Consider the following 18099-nt stretch of genomic DNA (forward strand, 5'->3'; position numbering starts at 1 on the left):
ATTCCTGACATCCTCAGTCAACATCACCTAAAAGCACATTATCTAGTCTTTATCAAGTAATAATAATTTTTATTAGTGTCACAAGTATGCTTATATTAACTCTGCAATTAAGTTTCTGTGAAAATCCCCTAGTCGCCACACTCCGGCGCTTGTTCGGGTACACCAAGGGAGAATTCAGAATGTCCAATTCACCGAACAAGCACGTCTTTTGGGACTTGTGGGAGGAAACAGGAGCACCCGGAGGAAACCCACGCAGACATGGAGAGAACGTACAGACTTCACACAGGCAGTGACCCAAGCCGGGAATCGAACTTGGGACCCTGGCGCTGTGAAGCAATAATGCTAACCACGGTGCTGCCGTGAATTGCTGATTGTAGGAGATTGCTGTGTGCAATTGGCATGTCAGATGTTACAATTCAATAATGATATAACCAATGTATAGGCTGTAGAATTATGCCGATTTCAGCAACATGCAAACTGGGGAAGGAGTGTGAAAATATATGCTTTCTTTTGTTATTTATTCATTTATGAGATCCGAGCATCACTGGCAACACCCGCATTTATTGCCCAACCTTGTGCCCTTCAGAAGGTGGTAGCGAGGAGGCACTTTAAACTGCTGCAGTCCAGCTGCTGGAGGAACTGAGTGACTTGCTGGGCCATTTCAAAGCCAGCCAGATTGCTGTGGGTCTGGAGTCGCACATAGACCAGACCAGGACAGCAGATTTCCTTCCAAATGGCATTAATGAACTGGATAGGCTTTTATGACAATTTGGTAGTTTCATGGTCACCATTACTGATACCCACTTCTTGTTCCAGATTAATTTAATGAATTGAATTTAAATCCCCCGATTGCCATGGTGGGATTTGAGCCCATGACTGTGAGACATTAGTCTCAGCCTCTGGATGACCAGTGCAACAACATAATCAATGCAATGGAGACATTTTCCCATCCAATGAGAAATGCAAGTTTTTACACTTGTGCAACCAATTTTCCAGTAATTATAATTAAGTTTGAAATACTATCATTTCAGAAAAAATAATTCTACCCGAATCATGGGTTTCTAAATTTTTTATGTTAAAGGTCAACGATGGGCCTGAGATCAATGTTCTAAACTGGGGGCAGGCCAATTATAATAATATCAGACATGATTTGGTTCAAGTTGGCTGGGAGCAGACACTTAGGTATACTGTGACAGAACAGTCAAGAAGGAAATAGGGAGAGTACAGGGCCAACATGCTCCAATCAAGAAAAAGGTTGGGGGCAACAAATACAGTGAACCCTGGATATCGAGGGATATACAGCATTGGATAAGGAGAAAAAAAGGAAGCTTATGGCAGATATCGAGGGCTCAAAACAGCAGAAACCAGACAGGTGTTATAGAATGTGCAAAAGGGAACTTAAAAAGGAAATTAGGAGAGCAACAAGGGCACATGAAAGAATATTGGCAGATAAAATAAAGGAAAATCCTAAGTTGTTTTACAAGTACATTAAGGGTAAAAGGATAACTAGGGAAAGAGCAGGGCCCATTAAGAACCACACTAGGGCGGGTTTTATTAAGCTGGAGAAGGTCAAATTCGCCCTGAGAGGATCGGTACAAGGGTTCTTTAGGAGGTGGCAGTCTTTCCTCGACTTTCTGGCTCAGCGATAGGGAACTAGGTCAGCAGCAGCAGCAACCCGGGGGGGGGGGCTCGTTTATTTTATTTTATGTTTATTTTATTTTATTTATTTTCAAGTTGTTTACCAGGTTTGGGGGATGGGGGGGCTCGATATATGCATTGCTACGGTCTTCTGGGTGTCATGCTTATTATGTTTTACATTTTGTTGTTTTATTGTTGTTTGTTACTGTTTGTTGTTATATATTTTGTAAAAAATTATTTTTTAAAAAAGAACCACACTAGTAATTTATGTGCCAGAGGACGCAGGTAGAGTTCTGAATGAATACTTTGTGCCAGCGTTCGCTTGTGAGAGGGACGGTGTGGGCATATAAATCAGGGAGAAGGATTGTGATAAAATATTAATATAGACAGAGAGGAGGTTCTGAGAGGTCTGGCAGGCTTAAAAGTATGAAATGTATCCCAGGCTGTTGAGTGAGACAAGAGAGGAAATAACAGCGGTGGTGGCAATAATTATCAATTCCTCTATGGCCATAGGAAAGGTGCCAGAGGACTGGAGGATAGCCAATGGGGTAACATTATCCAAGAAGGGAGGAAGGGATAAACCAGGAAACTACAGGTCAGGTAGTCTATTCTCAGTGGTGGGGAAACTACTGGAAGCAATTCTGAGGGACAGAATTAATCTGTATTTGAAGAGGCAGGGATAAATCAAGAACAGTCAGCATAGTTTTCTATAGATTCTATAGAATTTACAGTGCAGGAGGCCATTCGGTCCATCGAGTCTGCACTGGCCCTTGGAAAGAGCACCCTACTCAAGCACACACCTCCTCCTTCCCATCCCCCTTAACCCAGTAACCCCAATTAACCCTTTTGGACACTAAGGGAAATTTAGCATAGCCAGTCCACCTAACCTGCACATCTTTGGACTGTGGGAGGAAACCGGAGCACCCAGAGGAAACTCACTCACACACACAGGGAGAATGTGCAGACTCCACACAGACAGTGACCCAAGCTGGGAATCCAGCCTGGGACCCTGGAGCTGTGAAGCAACTATGCTAACCACAATGCTACCGTGCTGCCCACTTTTGTTCAGGGGAGGCCTGTCTGACAAACTTAATTGCATTTGAGGTGACCAGGTGTGTAGATGAGGGCAATGCATTTGACGTAGTCTACTTGGACTTCAGCAAGGCATTTGATAAGGTCCCACGTGGGAGATTGATAGAGAAGGTAAGATCCCATGGGATCCAAGGAAATTTGGCAAATTGGATCCAGAATTGGCCCAGTGTCAGAAAATAGAGGGTGTTGGTCGAGGGGTGTTTTTCTGATTGGAAGCCAGTGTCCAGTGGGGTCTGCAGGGATCAGTTTTGGGGCTGTTTGTGGTTTATTTGAATGATTTAGACATGAATGTAGGAGGGTTAATCAGTAAGATCACGGATGAAGCTAAAATTGTTGTGGTGGTAAGTAGTGAGGAGGATAGCCTTACATAGAACATACAGTGCAGAACGAGGCCATTCAGCCCATCGAGTCTGCACCGACCCACTTAGGCCCTCACTTCCACCCTATCCCCATAACCCAATAACCCCTCCTAACCTTTATGGACACGAAAGACAATTTAGCATGGCCAATCCACCTAACCTGCACGTCTTTTACATTACATGAGGATAGAGATGGGCTTATCAGTGGAAAATGGAATTTAATCTGGAATAGTATGAGATGATGTACTTGGACAGGACAAACAAGGCAAGGGAATACATGCTAAACGGCAGGACCCTGGGAAGCACTGAGGATCAGAGGGACCTTGGTGTGCATGTAAACTTGTTCCTTAAGGTAGCAGAGCAGGTAGATACAGTGGTTAAGAAGGCATATGGTATACTTGCCTTTATTAGCCGAGGTACAGTGTTTAAGAGCAAGAAGGTTATGCTAGAACTGTACAAAATTTTGGTTAGACCACAGCTAGAGTACTGTGTGCAGTTCTGGAATCCACATTATAGGTGGGACGTGATAGCACAGTAAAGGGTAATTTACCAGGATGTTGCTTGGGCTGGAGAGTTTTAGCTATGAAGAGAGATTGGATAGACTGGGTTATTTTCCTTGGCACAGAGGAGACTGAGGGGAGGGACATGATTGAGATGTATAAAATTGTGAAGGCCATAGATAGATAGAATAGACAGGAAGAAGCTTTTCCCCTTGGTGGAGGGATCAATGACCAAGGGGAACAGATTTAAATGGTGGGAGCTTAGAGCGGCTGTTAGGGAAACATTTTTCACCCAGAGAATGATGGGAGTCTGGAACTCACTGCCTGAAAGGAGGCAGAGACCCTTTGAACATTTATTAAGTATTTAGATGTGCACTTGCAATGCCACGGCATACAAGGCTATGGGTGAAGAACTAGAAAATGGGATTAGAAGTTAGGTGATTTTTTATGACCAGTGCAGACGTGATGGGCCAAAGGTCCTTTTCCCTGTTTTAGACCTCCATGACTCAATAAAAAGGTTTAACCGTTTATTTCATCGTCACTTGTCAATTATCATCGGTGGTTATTTTATCTATCAATCATATTGATCAGTGGTTCCATCAGCTGCACTATCATGGCCAATTCTGGGTGCCACAAGTCAGGAAGGATGTCAAGGCCTTGGAGAGGGCGCAGAGGAGATTTACTGGAATGATACCAGGAATGAGGGACTTTGATTACATGGTGGATCTAGAGAAACTGGATTGCTCTCCTTTGAGCAGACAATGTTAAGAGGATATTTAGGAGAAGTATTCAAAGTTATGAAGGTAAGCAAATCAGGAACCACAGCGTGTCAATCTAAGCTTGGTAATTAGCAAAAGAACCGGCAGTTGCGGCAGGTGACAGTGGAAGTAGATTAAGAGATTTTTTAAATGTGGCATGTTATGATCTGGAATGCATTGCTTGAAACAAATGTGGAATCAGATCCAATGGAAACTTTTTAAAAAGGAAACTGAAAGTACTCGCGAGAAAGAAAAACACGCAGGATTATGGGAAAGAGCGAGGGAGAGTGGGCCTAACTGTGTAAATGTTTCAAAGATCTGGCACAGGCACAATGTGCTGTCTGATGCTATGATTCCGTTAGAACTAAAATAGTCTACAATAAAAGCAAGTACGGTGAAGAGCACGCTCTGATGAATGGCCAGCCATTCCTTGAAACAAACAGACCTGGCGAGTAGTCCGGTGACGGGAGAACGGAGTTGGGAATGGTGTACCCCAGCTAACAGTCGAGGTAGAATCGGGAGACGCTAAGCGAGGATGTTCTTTCGTAGCAGGTGTGTAGGATAAATCACTCTGTAAGTGCAAGATTGATACTGGCATTACTCAACAGGAACCTCATTGTGGCTCTTCATTCATATGGTCACATAACAATTATCACTGCATGTTGCTGTTTTTTCAATTTTCCGGCTATAGGTATTGATGAGCTCCATTTAAAATCCATTAAACCCCCCATGAGGGAGTCTCTTCACTTAATGGGTAGCATCCTTGCCTATGAGCCGAGTCCTATCCTTGATGGCTAAGGAAGGTGCATTCTTGATGTGGCCAAACAGATAAAGTAGCAACTTTTAATTCTTTCCAAATATATGCCAGTGACAAGTAGTAAGATTTTAAAGGTCATCCGTGTGGATCTGGAGTCACATGTCAGCCAGACCAGGTAAGTACGGCAGATTTCCTCTCTAGTGAACCAGGTGGGCTTTTATGACAATCGACAATGGTTTCATGGTTACCATCAGACTTTTAAGTCCAGATTTTTATTGGATTCAAGTTCCATGATCTGTCATGGTTGGATTTGAACCCGGGTCCGCAGAGCATTAACCTGGGTCTCTTGATTACTAGTCCAGTGACAATACCATGACACTGCCATGCAAAATTCTCTACCATAAAGTATTGTTGAAGGATGGTTCAGATACACCTTGCAAGTAATTGATTTTCTTTTCGAAAGGGTAGCATTAAAACGCCAGGGGGAAAAGAGTGAGATCAGATCAGATGGCACTATTGGAGTAAGAGCTCCAGCGCATACTTTATGGATTGAGTAGCCCATTTTATGTTGCGACAATCTAAGCGTGTGTGCCAACTGTACAAACCACACTAAAAATAGAAAATGCTGGAAAAGCTCAGCGGGTCTGGCAGCATCTGTGGAACGAGAAACAGAGTTAACATTTCGAGTCTGTAAAATTTCCAGCATCTGCAGTAATTTGCTTTTATTTCAATGTAAAACTGCAATGTTTGGGTTAGAAGTAATGCTTGAAAATTGCAGTAATGTGCAACAAAAAATAAATTAAAGAAGTTAAATCAAAATTCCTGGAGAAACAATATATTCTCATTCTTTAGTTTAGTATTCAGACTTTTCTACTTTGTAGTCAGAATAATAGGAAAGCGTGCACTTCATAAAGCTAGCATTCTTTAAATATCGAGTAAAATCTGAATCAGACTCTGGGGCTGCAGCTATAATATCAATCCATATTAGGCAAATCTTTAAAACAAAAACAGCTTCAGTTCTGGACTGCTAATCCCAATGGCATTTTAAAAATTCTTTATCAGAGAGCCAATCATTGCTTACCTCACCATCTGAATCTCCGAGTCTCCTCAAGTCCAATGCAGGCACACTGAAATGAAGAACATTTACTGTAATTCCAGTGAGGGGTGTGTTACAAAGACCCTTAAACCACCTTAGAAAAACATTTAATCCCTCCATCACCGGCGCACCAGTATGCAATATACAGGAAGCACTGCAGCAACTCGCCAAGGCTTCTTCCACAGCACCTCCCAATCCCTGGCCTCCTCCACCTCATGCATGGGAATGCCAGCACCTCCAATGTCCCTTCCAAGTCTCACACAGTTCCAACTTGGACAAATATCTTCACTGTTGCTGGGTCAGAATCCTGAAACTCCCTGCCCCTAAAACCTTGTGGGAGTGCCTTCACCACAATCGTCAGTGAGTCAAGATGAAGGCCAACCATGCTGTCAAAGGCAGTAGCTATAGGCCATAAATATCAACTTTGCCAGTAACCTGTGAATTAATTTATAAAAAGGTATGAACAGGTGGCAATGATAGTCTTTGACATGAATGAGAACCCTGCCTTGATATATGAAAATCTATTCATCACATTGGCAGCCAGATCTTAAAACCTCACAAATTGCAGAAATAAAATTTTACTCTACAGTTTCCACGTCTGAAAAGCATATTTTGTCTACTCTGCAAAATACTAACTCTGCTCCATTAACTTTGCTCAAGGTACAATGACCATAGTTTAATCGTGCTTCATAACAACAGTCACCATGAAAGACAAGACACTACTAATTCCAGTGACTGTGCACGGCTTCCACTCCTGGTCATCCTCTGTCCATCCTCCTGTCATTACATCTGAGCTGCAGCTTTAGTCTGCTTCCCTCCTATGTGTGTGCACACACGCCATGTTCTTTTTTTTAATATAAATTTAGATTACCCAATTATTTTTTCCGATTAAGGGGCAATTTAGCGTGGCCAATCCACCTACTCTGCACATTTTTGGGTTGTGGGGGCGAAACCCACGCAGACACGGGGAGAATGTGCAAACTCCACACAGACAGTGACCCAGAGCCGGGATCGAACCTGGGACCTCAGCGCCGTGAGGCGGTTGTGCTAACCACTAGGCCACCGTGCTGCCCTGCTATGTTCTTTTTTTAAAAAATAATTTTTATTCAGATTTTTACAAAATATCAATAACATAAAATATTAACAACTGAGAAAACAGAAAAGAGCAAACCCCCACCCCGGTAAATACAAAAAAGAAGAAATAGATTAACGCCCATCATAAACAAAGAACACATATACACGTCCCTTCAACCCAACCCACAGAAACGACACACACACACACCCCCCCCCACCCCCGGTGGGCTGCTGCTGCTGCTGGCCTTTTTCCCTACCGTTCTGCCAGGACATCTAGGAAAGGCTGCTACCACCTGAAAAACCACTGTACTGATCCCCTCAGGGCAAATTTCACCCTCTCCAATTTGATAAACCCCGCCATACCATTGATCCAGGCCTCCACGCTTGGGGGCCTCGCATCCTTCCACTGAAGAAGAATCCTCCGCCGGGCTACTAAGGACGCAAAGGCCAGAACACCGGCCTCTTTCGCCTCATGCACTCCCGGCTCCACTGCAACCCCAAATATTGCGAGTCCCCAGCCTGCATTGACCCTGGATCCTACCACCCTCGACACCGTGCTTGCTACCCCCTTCCAAAATTCCCCCAGCGCTGGGCATGCCCAGAACATATGGGCATGGTTCGCTGGGCTCCCCGAGCACCAGTACACCTGTCCTCGCCCCCAAAGAACCTACTCATCCTCGTCACGGTCATATGAGCCCTATGTAGCACCTTGAACTGTATGAGTCAGCAGAAGTCAGCTGGCTCACGGGAGTACAGAGGAGGGAGAGTCACGGCTAGGAGGGGGTCCTAGCCGGGGGGGAGGGGGGAATACCGGCTTGCTGGAGGAGTTGGCGCGGGTCAGGGGGGTCGGAGTGAGGTTCTATCGCCGTGGGAAACGGGCCGAATGGGTGCTGGCCAGGGGCGAGCAGTCGATGGGCTATGGCTAGTCGACGGGGGAGTGGGGCGGGGTGCCCCCTGATCCGGCTGATTACGTGGAACGTGAGGGGGTTGAATGGGCTGGTTAAACGGGCCCGGGTGTTTTCGCATCTGAAGGGGCTGAAGGCAGCCGTGGCCATGCTCCAGGAGACACACCTGAAGGTGGCGGACTAGGTCCGTCTGAGGAAGGGGTGGGTGGGGCAGGTTTTCCACTGAGGGCTCGACTCGAAGAACCGGGGGTGGCGATCCTGGTGGGGAAGAGGGTGGCATTTGAGGCGTCTGAGGTTGTGGCTGATAGTGGCGGCAGATATGTGATGGTGAGCGGTAAGCTGCAGGGGGAGAGGGTGGTGTTGGTTAATGTGTACGCCCCAAATTGGGATGATGCTGGTTTCATGAGGCGTATGTTGGGCCGCATTCCTGGCCTGGAGGTGGGGGGGCTTGATCATGGTGGGGGGGGACTTCAATACGGTGCTGGATCCCCTACTGGATCGTTCTAGTTCAAGGACAGGCAGGAGGCCGGCGGCGGCCAAGGTGTTGAGGGGGTTTATGGACCAGATGGGAGGAGTGGACCCCTGGAGGTTCGGGAGGCCGAGGGCTCGGGAGTACTCTTTTTTTCTCCCATGTGCACAGGGTTTATTCCCGCATTGATTTCTTTGTTTTGAGTAGGGGACTGATCCCGAGGGTGGAGGAGGCCGAGTATTCGGCTATTGCGATTTCGGACCATGCTCCGCATTGGGTGGATCTGGAGATGGGGGAGGTGCGGGACCAGCGCCCGCTTTGGCGTCTGGACGTGGGGTTGTTGGCTGATGAGGAGGTGTGTAGGAGGGTTCGGGGATGTATCGAGAGGTACCTCGAGGTCAATGATACTGGGGAGGTCCAGGTGGGGATGGTGTGGGAGGCTCTGAAGGCAGTGAATAGGGGGGAGCTGATCTCCATCCAAGCCCATAGGGAGAGGGGGGAGAGGAGGGAGAGGGAGAGACTGGTGGAGGAGCTGTTGAGTGTGGATAGGAGGTACGCGGAGGCCCCGGAGGAGGGATTGCTGGGGGAGCGGCGTAGCTTGCAGGCCAAGTTTGATTTATTGACCACCAGAAAGGCGGAGACACAGTGGAGGAAGGCACAGGGAGCGGTCCATGAGTATGGCGAGAAGGCGAGCAGGATGCTGACGCATCAGCTTCGTAAGCGGGACGCGGCTAGGGAGATTGGTGGAGTGAAGGATAGAGATGGGAATGTGGTGCGGCAGGGGGCAGAGGTCAATGAGGTCTTTAGGGACTTCTATAGGGAACTGTACCGGTCGGAGCCGCCGGCGGTGGGAGGGGGAATGGAGAGTTTTTTGGACAGGCTCCGATTTCCAAGGGTGCAGGAGGAGCAGGTAGAGGGACTGGGGGCGCCGATCGAGTTGGAGGAGCTGGTCAGTGGGATTGGCCACACGCAGTCGGGGAAGGCGCCGGGACCGGATGGGTTCCTGGTTGAATTTTGTAAGAAATATGCGGACCTGCTGGGCTCCCTGTTGGTTAGGACCTTCAACGAGGCATGGGAGGGGGGTGTTCTGCCCCCAACGATGTCTCGGGCACTAATCTTCCTGATCCTGAAGCGTGATAAGGACCCCTTGCAGTGCGGTTCATACAGGCCGATTTCACTGCTGAATGTAGACGCCAAGTTGCTGGCGAAGATCTTGGCCACTAGATTAGAGGACTGGGTGCCGGGGGTGGTACATGAAGATCAGACGGGTTTTGTGAAGGGGAGGCAGCTGAATACTAACGTGCAAAGGCTGCTAAATGTGACAATGATGCCGGCAGCAGAAGGAGAGGCGGCGATTGTGGTGGCATTGGATGCGGAGAAGGCTTTTGATAGGGTTGAGTGGGGGTACTTGTGGGAGGTGTTGGAGAGGTTCGGGTTTGGGGTGGGGTTTATTAAATGGGTGAGGTTGCTGTACGAGGCCCCGATGGCGAGTGTAGCGACAAATGGGAGGAGGTCAGAGTACTTCAGGCTCCACCGTGGGACGAGGCAGGGGTGCTCCCTGTCCCCCTTGCTTTTTGCGCTGGCAATTGAGCCTCTTGCCATGGCTCTCAGGGAGTCGAGGAGGTGGAGGGGTTTGGTGCGAGGTGGGGAAGAGCACCGAGTGTCGCTGTATGCGGACGACTTGCTGTTGTATGTAGCAGACCCGGTGGGGGGAATGCCGGAGGTGATGGAGATTCTTGCTGAGTTCGGGAGTTTCTCGGGATATAAATTGAACCTGGGCAAGAGTGAGCTGTTTGTCGTACACCCGGGAGATCAGGAGGAGGGGATTGGTAGGCTCCCGCTAAAGAGGGCAGTGAGAAGTTTTAAGTAACTGGGGGTTCAGAGGGCTAGGAGCTGGGGGACTCTGCATAAGCTCAATTTTACTAGGGTGGTGGAGCAGATGGAGGAGGAATTTAAAAGGTGGGACATGCTGCAGTTGTCGTTGGCGGGTAGAGTACAGTCCGTTAAAATGACGGTGCTCCCGAGGTTTTTGTTTCAGTGCCTCCCCATTTTCGTTCCGAGGGCCTTTTTTAGGAGGGTGGACAGCAGCATTCTGGGATTTGTTTGGGCGCATGGGACTCCGAGGGTAAGGAGGGTCTTTTTGGAGCGGGGCAGGGAGAGAGGGGGGCTGGCGCTGCCCAACCTCTCTGGGTACCATTGGGCGGCTAATGTCTCGATGGTACGTAAGTGGGTAATGGATGGGGAGGGGGCAGCATGGAAACGGATGGAGATGGCATCCTGTGGAGCAGGAGCCTGAAGGCACTGGTAACGGCGCCGCTGCCGCTCCGTCCAACGAGGTACACTACGAGCCCGGTGGTGGCGGCTACCCTCAAAATTTGGGGGCAGTGGAGGCGACACGGGGCGAAGTGGGGGGCTCGGTGGAGGCCCCGCTGCGGGGGAACCACCGGTTTGTCCCAGGGTTCCTGGGGTGGCACAGGGCGGGCATTAGGAAGTTGGGAGACCTGTTTATTGACGGGAGGTTTGCGAGCCTTGATGAACTGGAGGAGAAGTTTGAGCTCCCGCCGGGGAATATGTTCAGGTACCTTCAGGTCAAGGCATTTGCTAGGCGACAGGTGGAGGGGTTCCCTTTGCTGCCCCCGCGAGGGGTAAGGGGCAGGGTGCCGGACATCTACCAGGTGATGCAGGAGATGGGGGAGGCGTCGGTAGAGGAGCTGAAGGCTAAGTGGGAGGTGGGGCTGGGGGAGCAGATTGAGGAGGGGACATGGGCGGACGCCCTGGAGAGGGTGAACTCCTCCTCTTCATGTGCGAGGCTTAGTCTCATCCAGTTTAAGGTGCTGCACCGAGCCCATATGTCCGGATCTAGGATGAGTAGGTTCTTTGGGGGCGAAGACAGGTGCGTCAGGTGTTCGGGGAGTCCAGCGAACCATGTCCATATGTTCTGGGCATGCCCAGCACTGGAGGAGTTCTGGAAGGGGGTGGCGCGGACGGTGTCGAGGGTGGTGGGATCCAGGGTCAAGCCAGGCTGGGGACTCGCAATATTTGGGGTTGGGGTGGAGCCGGGAATGCAGGAGGCGAAAGAGGCCGATGTTTTGGCCGTTGCGTCCCTAGTAGCCCGGCGGAGGATCTTGTTGCAGTGGAAGGATGCGAGACCTCCGAGCGTGGAGACCTGGATTAATGACATGGCGGGATTCATTCAGCTGGAGAGGGTCAAATTCGCCCTGAGGGGGTCGGTACAAGGGTTCTTCCTCGACTTTCTGGCTCAACGATAGGGTACTAGGTCAGCAACAGCAGCAACCAGGGGGGGGGGGGGGGGGGGGGGGGGGGGGGGGGGTTTAGGGGGATAGTGTTTAAGTTAATTTGCTTATTGTTAATTTATTTTGTTGTTTATTGGGGTTGGGGGGGGTGGGGGGGTTTGTTACATGCGTTGTTACGGGTGTCGGGGGGTGTTTATTACTGTTATTGTTATTATTGTTTTGTTGATATATATTTTTCAAAAAATTCCAATAAAAATTATTTAAAAAAAAAAAACAATAAGTCATCTGCATAAAGCGACACTCGGTGCTCCTCCCCACCCCGCACCAGTCCCCTCCAGTTCCTCGACTCCCTCAACGCCATAGCCAGGGTTTTGATTGCCAACGCAAAGAGCAGGGGGGACAAGGGAGACCCCTGTCTTGTCCCCCGATATAACTGGAAGTACTCCGATCTCCTCCTATTCGTGGCCACACTCGCCATCGGGGCCTCATATAACAGCCTCACCCATCTGACAAATCCCTCCCCAAACCCAAACCTTTCCAGCACCTCCCACAAGTACCCTCACTCAACCCTATCAAAGGCCTTCTCCGCCTTTAGCGCCACCACTATCTCCGCCTCCCCCGCTACCGCCGGCATCATTATAACATTCAAGAGCCTCCATATGTTGGTGTTCAGATGCCTTCCCTTCACGAACCCCGTCTGATCCCCGTGGATGACCCGCGGCACACAGTCCTCTATCCTTGTGGCCAAGATCTTCGCCAACAGCTTGCCATCTACATTTAACAGCGAGATCGGCCTGTATGACCCACACTGCAGGGGGGTCCTTGTCCCGCTTAAGGATCAAGGAAATCAGTGCCCGGGACATTGTCGGGGGCAAAGCCCCCCAACTCCCTTGCCTCGTTGAAGGTCCCAACCAACAGGGGACCCAGCAGGTCTGCATACATTTTATAGAATTCGACCGGGAACCCATCCAGCCCCGGCGCCTTCCCCGACTGCATGCTCCCTGTTGTGACCAACAATTCTACGGACACGTGCTTGTAGGATTAGAATAGCGGTTTTAATATACTCACACAGAGCCAGCCTATTAGCCATTGAACTTTCGGTGAACTGGCCGGCTGACCATGTGGCACTGACCTTTATATAGCAGCTTCCGGGGGAGGAGTCCTGGGCAGAGCCAAGGGAGAAGCCCTGTACAACTCGAGCATTCCCAGAGCTACTGCCCCTGGAGGACAGATAGTGCAACTGCACTTACAATACAGACACATGTATATACAGATTATAATCCGGTGTGAATCACATTCACCACACTCCCTATCCCTTTGACCAGCTCCTCCAGCTCAATCGGCGTCCCCAGTCCCTCCACCTGTCCCTCGTCCACCCTCGGGAATCTCAGCCGGTCCAAGAAGCGCCCCATTCCCCCCCCCCCCACCCCTCCGCTGGGGGTTCAGACTGATACAATTCCTCATAAAAGTCCCTGAAGACCCCATTGATATCTACCCCCTTTTGCACCACATTCCCTCCCCTATCCTTAACTCCACCAACTCGCAAACCTCCAAGGATCCACCCCTCCCATCTGGTCCATGAACCCCCTCAACGCCTTAGCCGCTGCTGGCCTCCTACCCATCTTGGACCTGGATCGATCCAGTGGCGGATCCAGCACTGTATTGAAGTCCACCCCCCCCCCCCCCCCCCCCCCCCCCCATTATCAGGCCCTCCGTCTCCAGATCTGGAATGCGGCCCAACATGCGCCGCATAAAACCCGCATCGTCCCAGTTCAGGGTGTATACGTTCACCAGCACCACCCGCTCCCCCTGCAGCTTGCTGCCCACCATCACATACCTCCCGCCGCTGTCCGCCACCACATTTGACGCCTCAAACGACACCCTCTTTCCCACCAGGATCGCCACCCCCCGATTTTTTGCATCCAGCCCTGAATGAAACACTTGGCCTACCCATCCCTTCCTCAATCTAACCTGGTCCGCCACCTTCAGGTGCGTCTCCTGAAACATGGCCACGTCCGCCTTCAGCCCCTTCAGGTGCGTAAAGACGCGGGCCCGTTTGACCGGCCCATTCAGTCCCCTCACATTCCAGGTTATCAGCCGGATCAGGGGGCTCCCTGCCCCCCTGCCCCCCCTCCCCCGCCGACTAGCCATAACCCTTCCTCTGCCCACCACTTGCCCGCGCCCCCCGCTCGGCCCGTTCCCCACGGCGGCAAACCCCCGTCTCGATCCCCCTGCATACCCCAGCTCCTTCCTGGCTATTCCAGCAGCAACACGGTACCCCCCCCCCCCCCCCCCCCCCCCCCCCCCCCCCCCCCCCCCCCGCAAACCCCAGCTAGGACCCTCTCCAGCCGCGTTACTCCCTCCATAGTACTCCCATAAGCCAGCTGACCCCGGCAACTCCCGCCACTCCTCCGACCCCTCCCAGCGTGGGGCTACCCTTCCTCCCCAGTGCCCACCAGCAGGCTCTGCTCCTCCCCCTCCCGTTCTCACCCAGAAAAAAAGCCCGCGCTTCCCATCTCCGACCTCGCCCCATCAACCCTCAACGTGGGAAAAAGCCCGCGCTTTCCACCTGCCCAACCCCGCCTCCTCTAAAGTAGCTCCCATTGTCGGCCCAATCCCCTCGCGGAGCCCCAGCCCCCCTTACCACCATCAGCTCCCCACACTGCAAGTCTACCCCCCTCCTCGAGCCCATCCACCGAACCCACACAAAAAGACAGTGCCCCACCCTTCCTGAAAACGACACAGAACCAGCAGTAAACAGAAACCCCCCTTCAGAAAATAACAGTTGCATACAGACCCCCGCACCCAACCCTCAGTTTAAATCCAACATCTCGGCCTTCACAAAGGCCCACGCCTCCTCCGTGAACTCGAAGTAAAAGTGTCGGTCCTTGTAGGTGACCCACAAACGCGCCGGCTGCAACATGCCGAACGTCACTCCTTTTCTGTGCAGCACCAGCTTCGTCCGGTTGTACCCGGCCCTCCGCTTAGCCACCTCTGCACTCCAGTCCTGGTAGATCCGTACCACCGCGTTCTCCCACCTGCTACTCCGCTCCTTCTTGGCCTACCTGAGCACACACTCCCGGTCAGCGAACCTTGGAACCGCACCAGCACCGCCCGTGGCGGGTCATTCGGCTTAGGCCTTCTTGCCAATATTCTGTGGGCCCCCTCCAGCTCCAGGGGCCCTGGAAGGACCCAGCTCCCATCAGCGAATTCATCAGGACGACCACGTAGGCTCCCATGTCTGACCCCTCCAGCCCTTCCGGAAGGCCCATGATCCGCAAATTTTTCCGCCTCGATCGGTTCTCCATCTCCTCGAACCGCTCCTGCCATTTTTTACGGAGCGCCTCATGCATCTCCACCTTTACCGCGAGGGCTGAGGCCTCATCCTCTCTTTCAGAGGCCTGTTGTCAGATCTCCCGGATTGCCACCCCCTGTGCTGTCTGGGTCTCCAGCAGCTTGTCGATGGAAGCCTTCAACGGCTCTAGTAGCTGCGCTTTGAGCTCCCGGAAGCAGCGCTGGAGAGTCTCCTGCTGCTCCTGCGCCCACTGCTTCCATGCCTCTTGCTCTCTGCCGGCCGCCATCTTGTGCTTCTTCCCTCGCTTTTGCTTTGGTGCTGCGACCGCAATCTTGCTCGCCCCACTCCTGGTCCAGGCCATATACTGCTGGGGAAATGCTGCTGACTCCTTCCCACGTCGGGAACCGTCAAAAAAGTACCGCTGGGGGCCATAAAAAGAACCCAAAAGTCCGTTCCTGGCGGGAGCTGCCGAACGTGCGGCTTAGCTCCGCATAACCGCAACCAGAAGTCCCACACGCCATGTTCTTGACACCTCACCAGGCTCATGTTTTGGGGCAGCATGGTAGCACAGTGGTTAGCACAGTTGCTTCACAGCTCCAGGGTCCCAGGTTCGATTCCCGCTTGGGTCACTGTCTGTATGGAGTCTGCACGGTCTCCCTGTGTCTGCATGGGTTTCGTCCGGGTGCTCCGGTTTCCTGCCACAGTCCAAAGATGTGCAGGTTAGGTGGATTGGCCATGATAAATTGCCCTTAGTGTCCAAAAAGGTTAGGTGGGGTTACTAGGATAGAGATGCGTGGGCTTAAGTGTGGTGCTCTATCCAAGGGCCGGTGCAGACTCCATGGGCCAGATGGCCTCCCTCTGCACCGTAAATTCTATGATTCCAAGTATTTCCAGCCTGACACCCAGGAGTCTCCTGATTATCACCTCAGTGCTCGTACTCCACCCCTTCCAAGATTCTAAGTTCTACTGCAGGTTAATCTCCCACCCCCACCATTGGTCCAATGCACCAGTTCCAGTCTTGGTCGATCCCCTTGTGCGCTGCACACTATTGTTTCCAATACCCATTCGGAACATTTCCCCCGATTTGACTGTTTTATTTGCAGCCCCAAACATTCAGAACTCTTAGTCAATAGACCCTTGTCCTCCAAAGTGCTGCCGTAACCTCACAGCTCTCCGAGAGATCCCATACTCCACATCATAGAATGTAAGAATACATAGAACAGCCATGGAGAGGAGGCAAGATGGAAGAAGAAAATAAATAACGAGAATATTTAATGTGGATAAAAAATAACTGGAACAAATATCCAAAGTGCCAAAGGATCTGATGAACCTCAAGAATGATTCAGAGCAAATGCAATCAGTCTCTAAAGCCTGGGTGAACGCAATAAGAATGTGACACTATCAACTGTCTTTAATGAGCAGATAATACTGTCTTTCTGTACATACCAGAGGACCACTTCTTTTCAAATGATTAGAGGAAGACTGCTTGAGGACATGATCGTGGAGGAAAACTATATGCAGCAGTATCATCCCACCTAAAGGCAAGTGAAGATGAAAAGGCTTGTGCGCAAAAGCAGTTAAAATGGAAGTATATTAATAAATTAGTTTTAATAATAGATACTTACTCATCAGGGCGAGGACCATATGCATCGCTGGAAAATATCCTCCAGCCCTGTTTACAAGATATAATTTATAAAACTATTATTACTAAACCATGAATTAAGCTGTGGTGATTGTATAAAGTAACTAGTAACAAGGAAGTATCCCAGTATCCACCCTATCAAGTCCCCTCAAGATCCTAGATGTTTCAATAAGGTCACCTTCTCATTCTTCTAAATTCCAATGAGTATAGACCATGCTCAACGTTTCCTCATAAAATAAGGCCTCCATTTTACCGAGCTGTTGGTGATAGCAGTTAGCAAAATAAACTATCAGCGAGCACGACAAATTAACAGTCAGATTAATTAGCTAGCAGTGAGTGTAATAGCCTTATAAACAGCACAAGCAGATGAACTGAAAGTAAACTTAATAACCGGCAGTTTGTATCAGTGTTGGGAACAAAATTAAAGCGGCAGCAATGTAATGAATTAGCTGGAGGCACAATGATTAAAAAGATAAGCAATGTTAATAATTTATTTTTTAAAAATCCACATTCCAGCTTTCTGCATTCTTGCCAATGTTAAGACAAATTGCATTTGGAGTTTTAAGACTCTTTTCAAAGATCATAGTTCAGACTGCTACTTCAAGGCTAGCGACAGAAAATTGCACTGTGAGTTATCAGTTAATCATTGTTATTCATTAATTAATTATTATGTTTATTTTGGGTTACAGAGGTTTAGAAACATAACTCGAAGTTGGTCCTTTGTGATTCTATCTTTTTATTCATAAAGCCCTGCCTCTCCTCCATACCCCTGAACCTGGGCAACACGGTAGCATAGTGGTTAGCACAATTGCTTCACAGCTCCAGGGTCCCTGGTTCGATTCCCGGCTTGGGTCACTGTCTGTGCGGAGTCTGCACATCCTCCCCGTGTGTGGGTGGGTTTCCTCCGGGTGCTTTGATTTCCTCCCACAGTCCAAAGGTGTGCAGGTTAGGTGGATTGGCCATGATAAATTGTTCTTCGTGCCCAAAATTGCCCTTTGTGTTGGGTGGGGTTATGGGGATAGGGTGGAGGTTTGCGCTTTGGTAGGGTGCTCTTTCCAAGAGCTGGTGCAGACTCGATGGGCCAAATGGCCTCCTTCTGCACTGTGAATTCTATGAAAATACAAATTATCTATCTCCCTTTTTAACCTCGTTTTCTTTGAATCTTTGAATCCTTGGCCTCCTGGCACAGATTTCTAAAAAACTACATAGCTTTTCACAATCTCATTTTACAACCCATTTACACCATAGTCACTATTCTAA

General features: G+C 50.0%; 1 protein-coding gene across 7 annotated transcripts in view; it reads right to left on the bottom strand.

Moving 5' to 3' along the window:
• The window catches only part of caps2 (calcyphosine 2), a 61286-nt gene that overhangs the window by 39651 nt on the left and 3536 nt on the right, over window positions 1-18099 (bottom strand). For 5 of the 7 annotated variants that reach the window (XM_038780894.1, XM_038780893.1, XM_038780896.1 and 2 more), the window contains exons 3-5: window positions 16823-16869; window positions 6186-6231; window positions 4793-4918 (exon numbers count right to left, since the gene is read on the bottom strand). In XM_038780894.1, the coding sequence (XP_038636822.1) occupies window positions 4793-4918; window positions 6186-6231; window positions 16823-16869 (219 nt within the window). Of the gene's footprint in view, window positions 1-4792; window positions 4919-6185; window positions 6232-16643; window positions 16733-16822; window positions 16870-18099 lie in introns of all 7 variants that reach the window. The other 2 variants (XM_038780898.1, XM_038780897.1) reach the window with 2 other exon arrangements.

Source organism: Scyliorhinus canicula, chromosome 20 (assembly GCF_902713615.1).
Source record: "Scyliorhinus canicula chromosome 20, sScyCan1.1, whole genome shotgun sequence".
Lineage (NCBI taxonomy): Eukaryota > Metazoa > Chordata > Chondrichthyes > Carcharhiniformes > Scyliorhinidae > Scyliorhinus > Scyliorhinus canicula.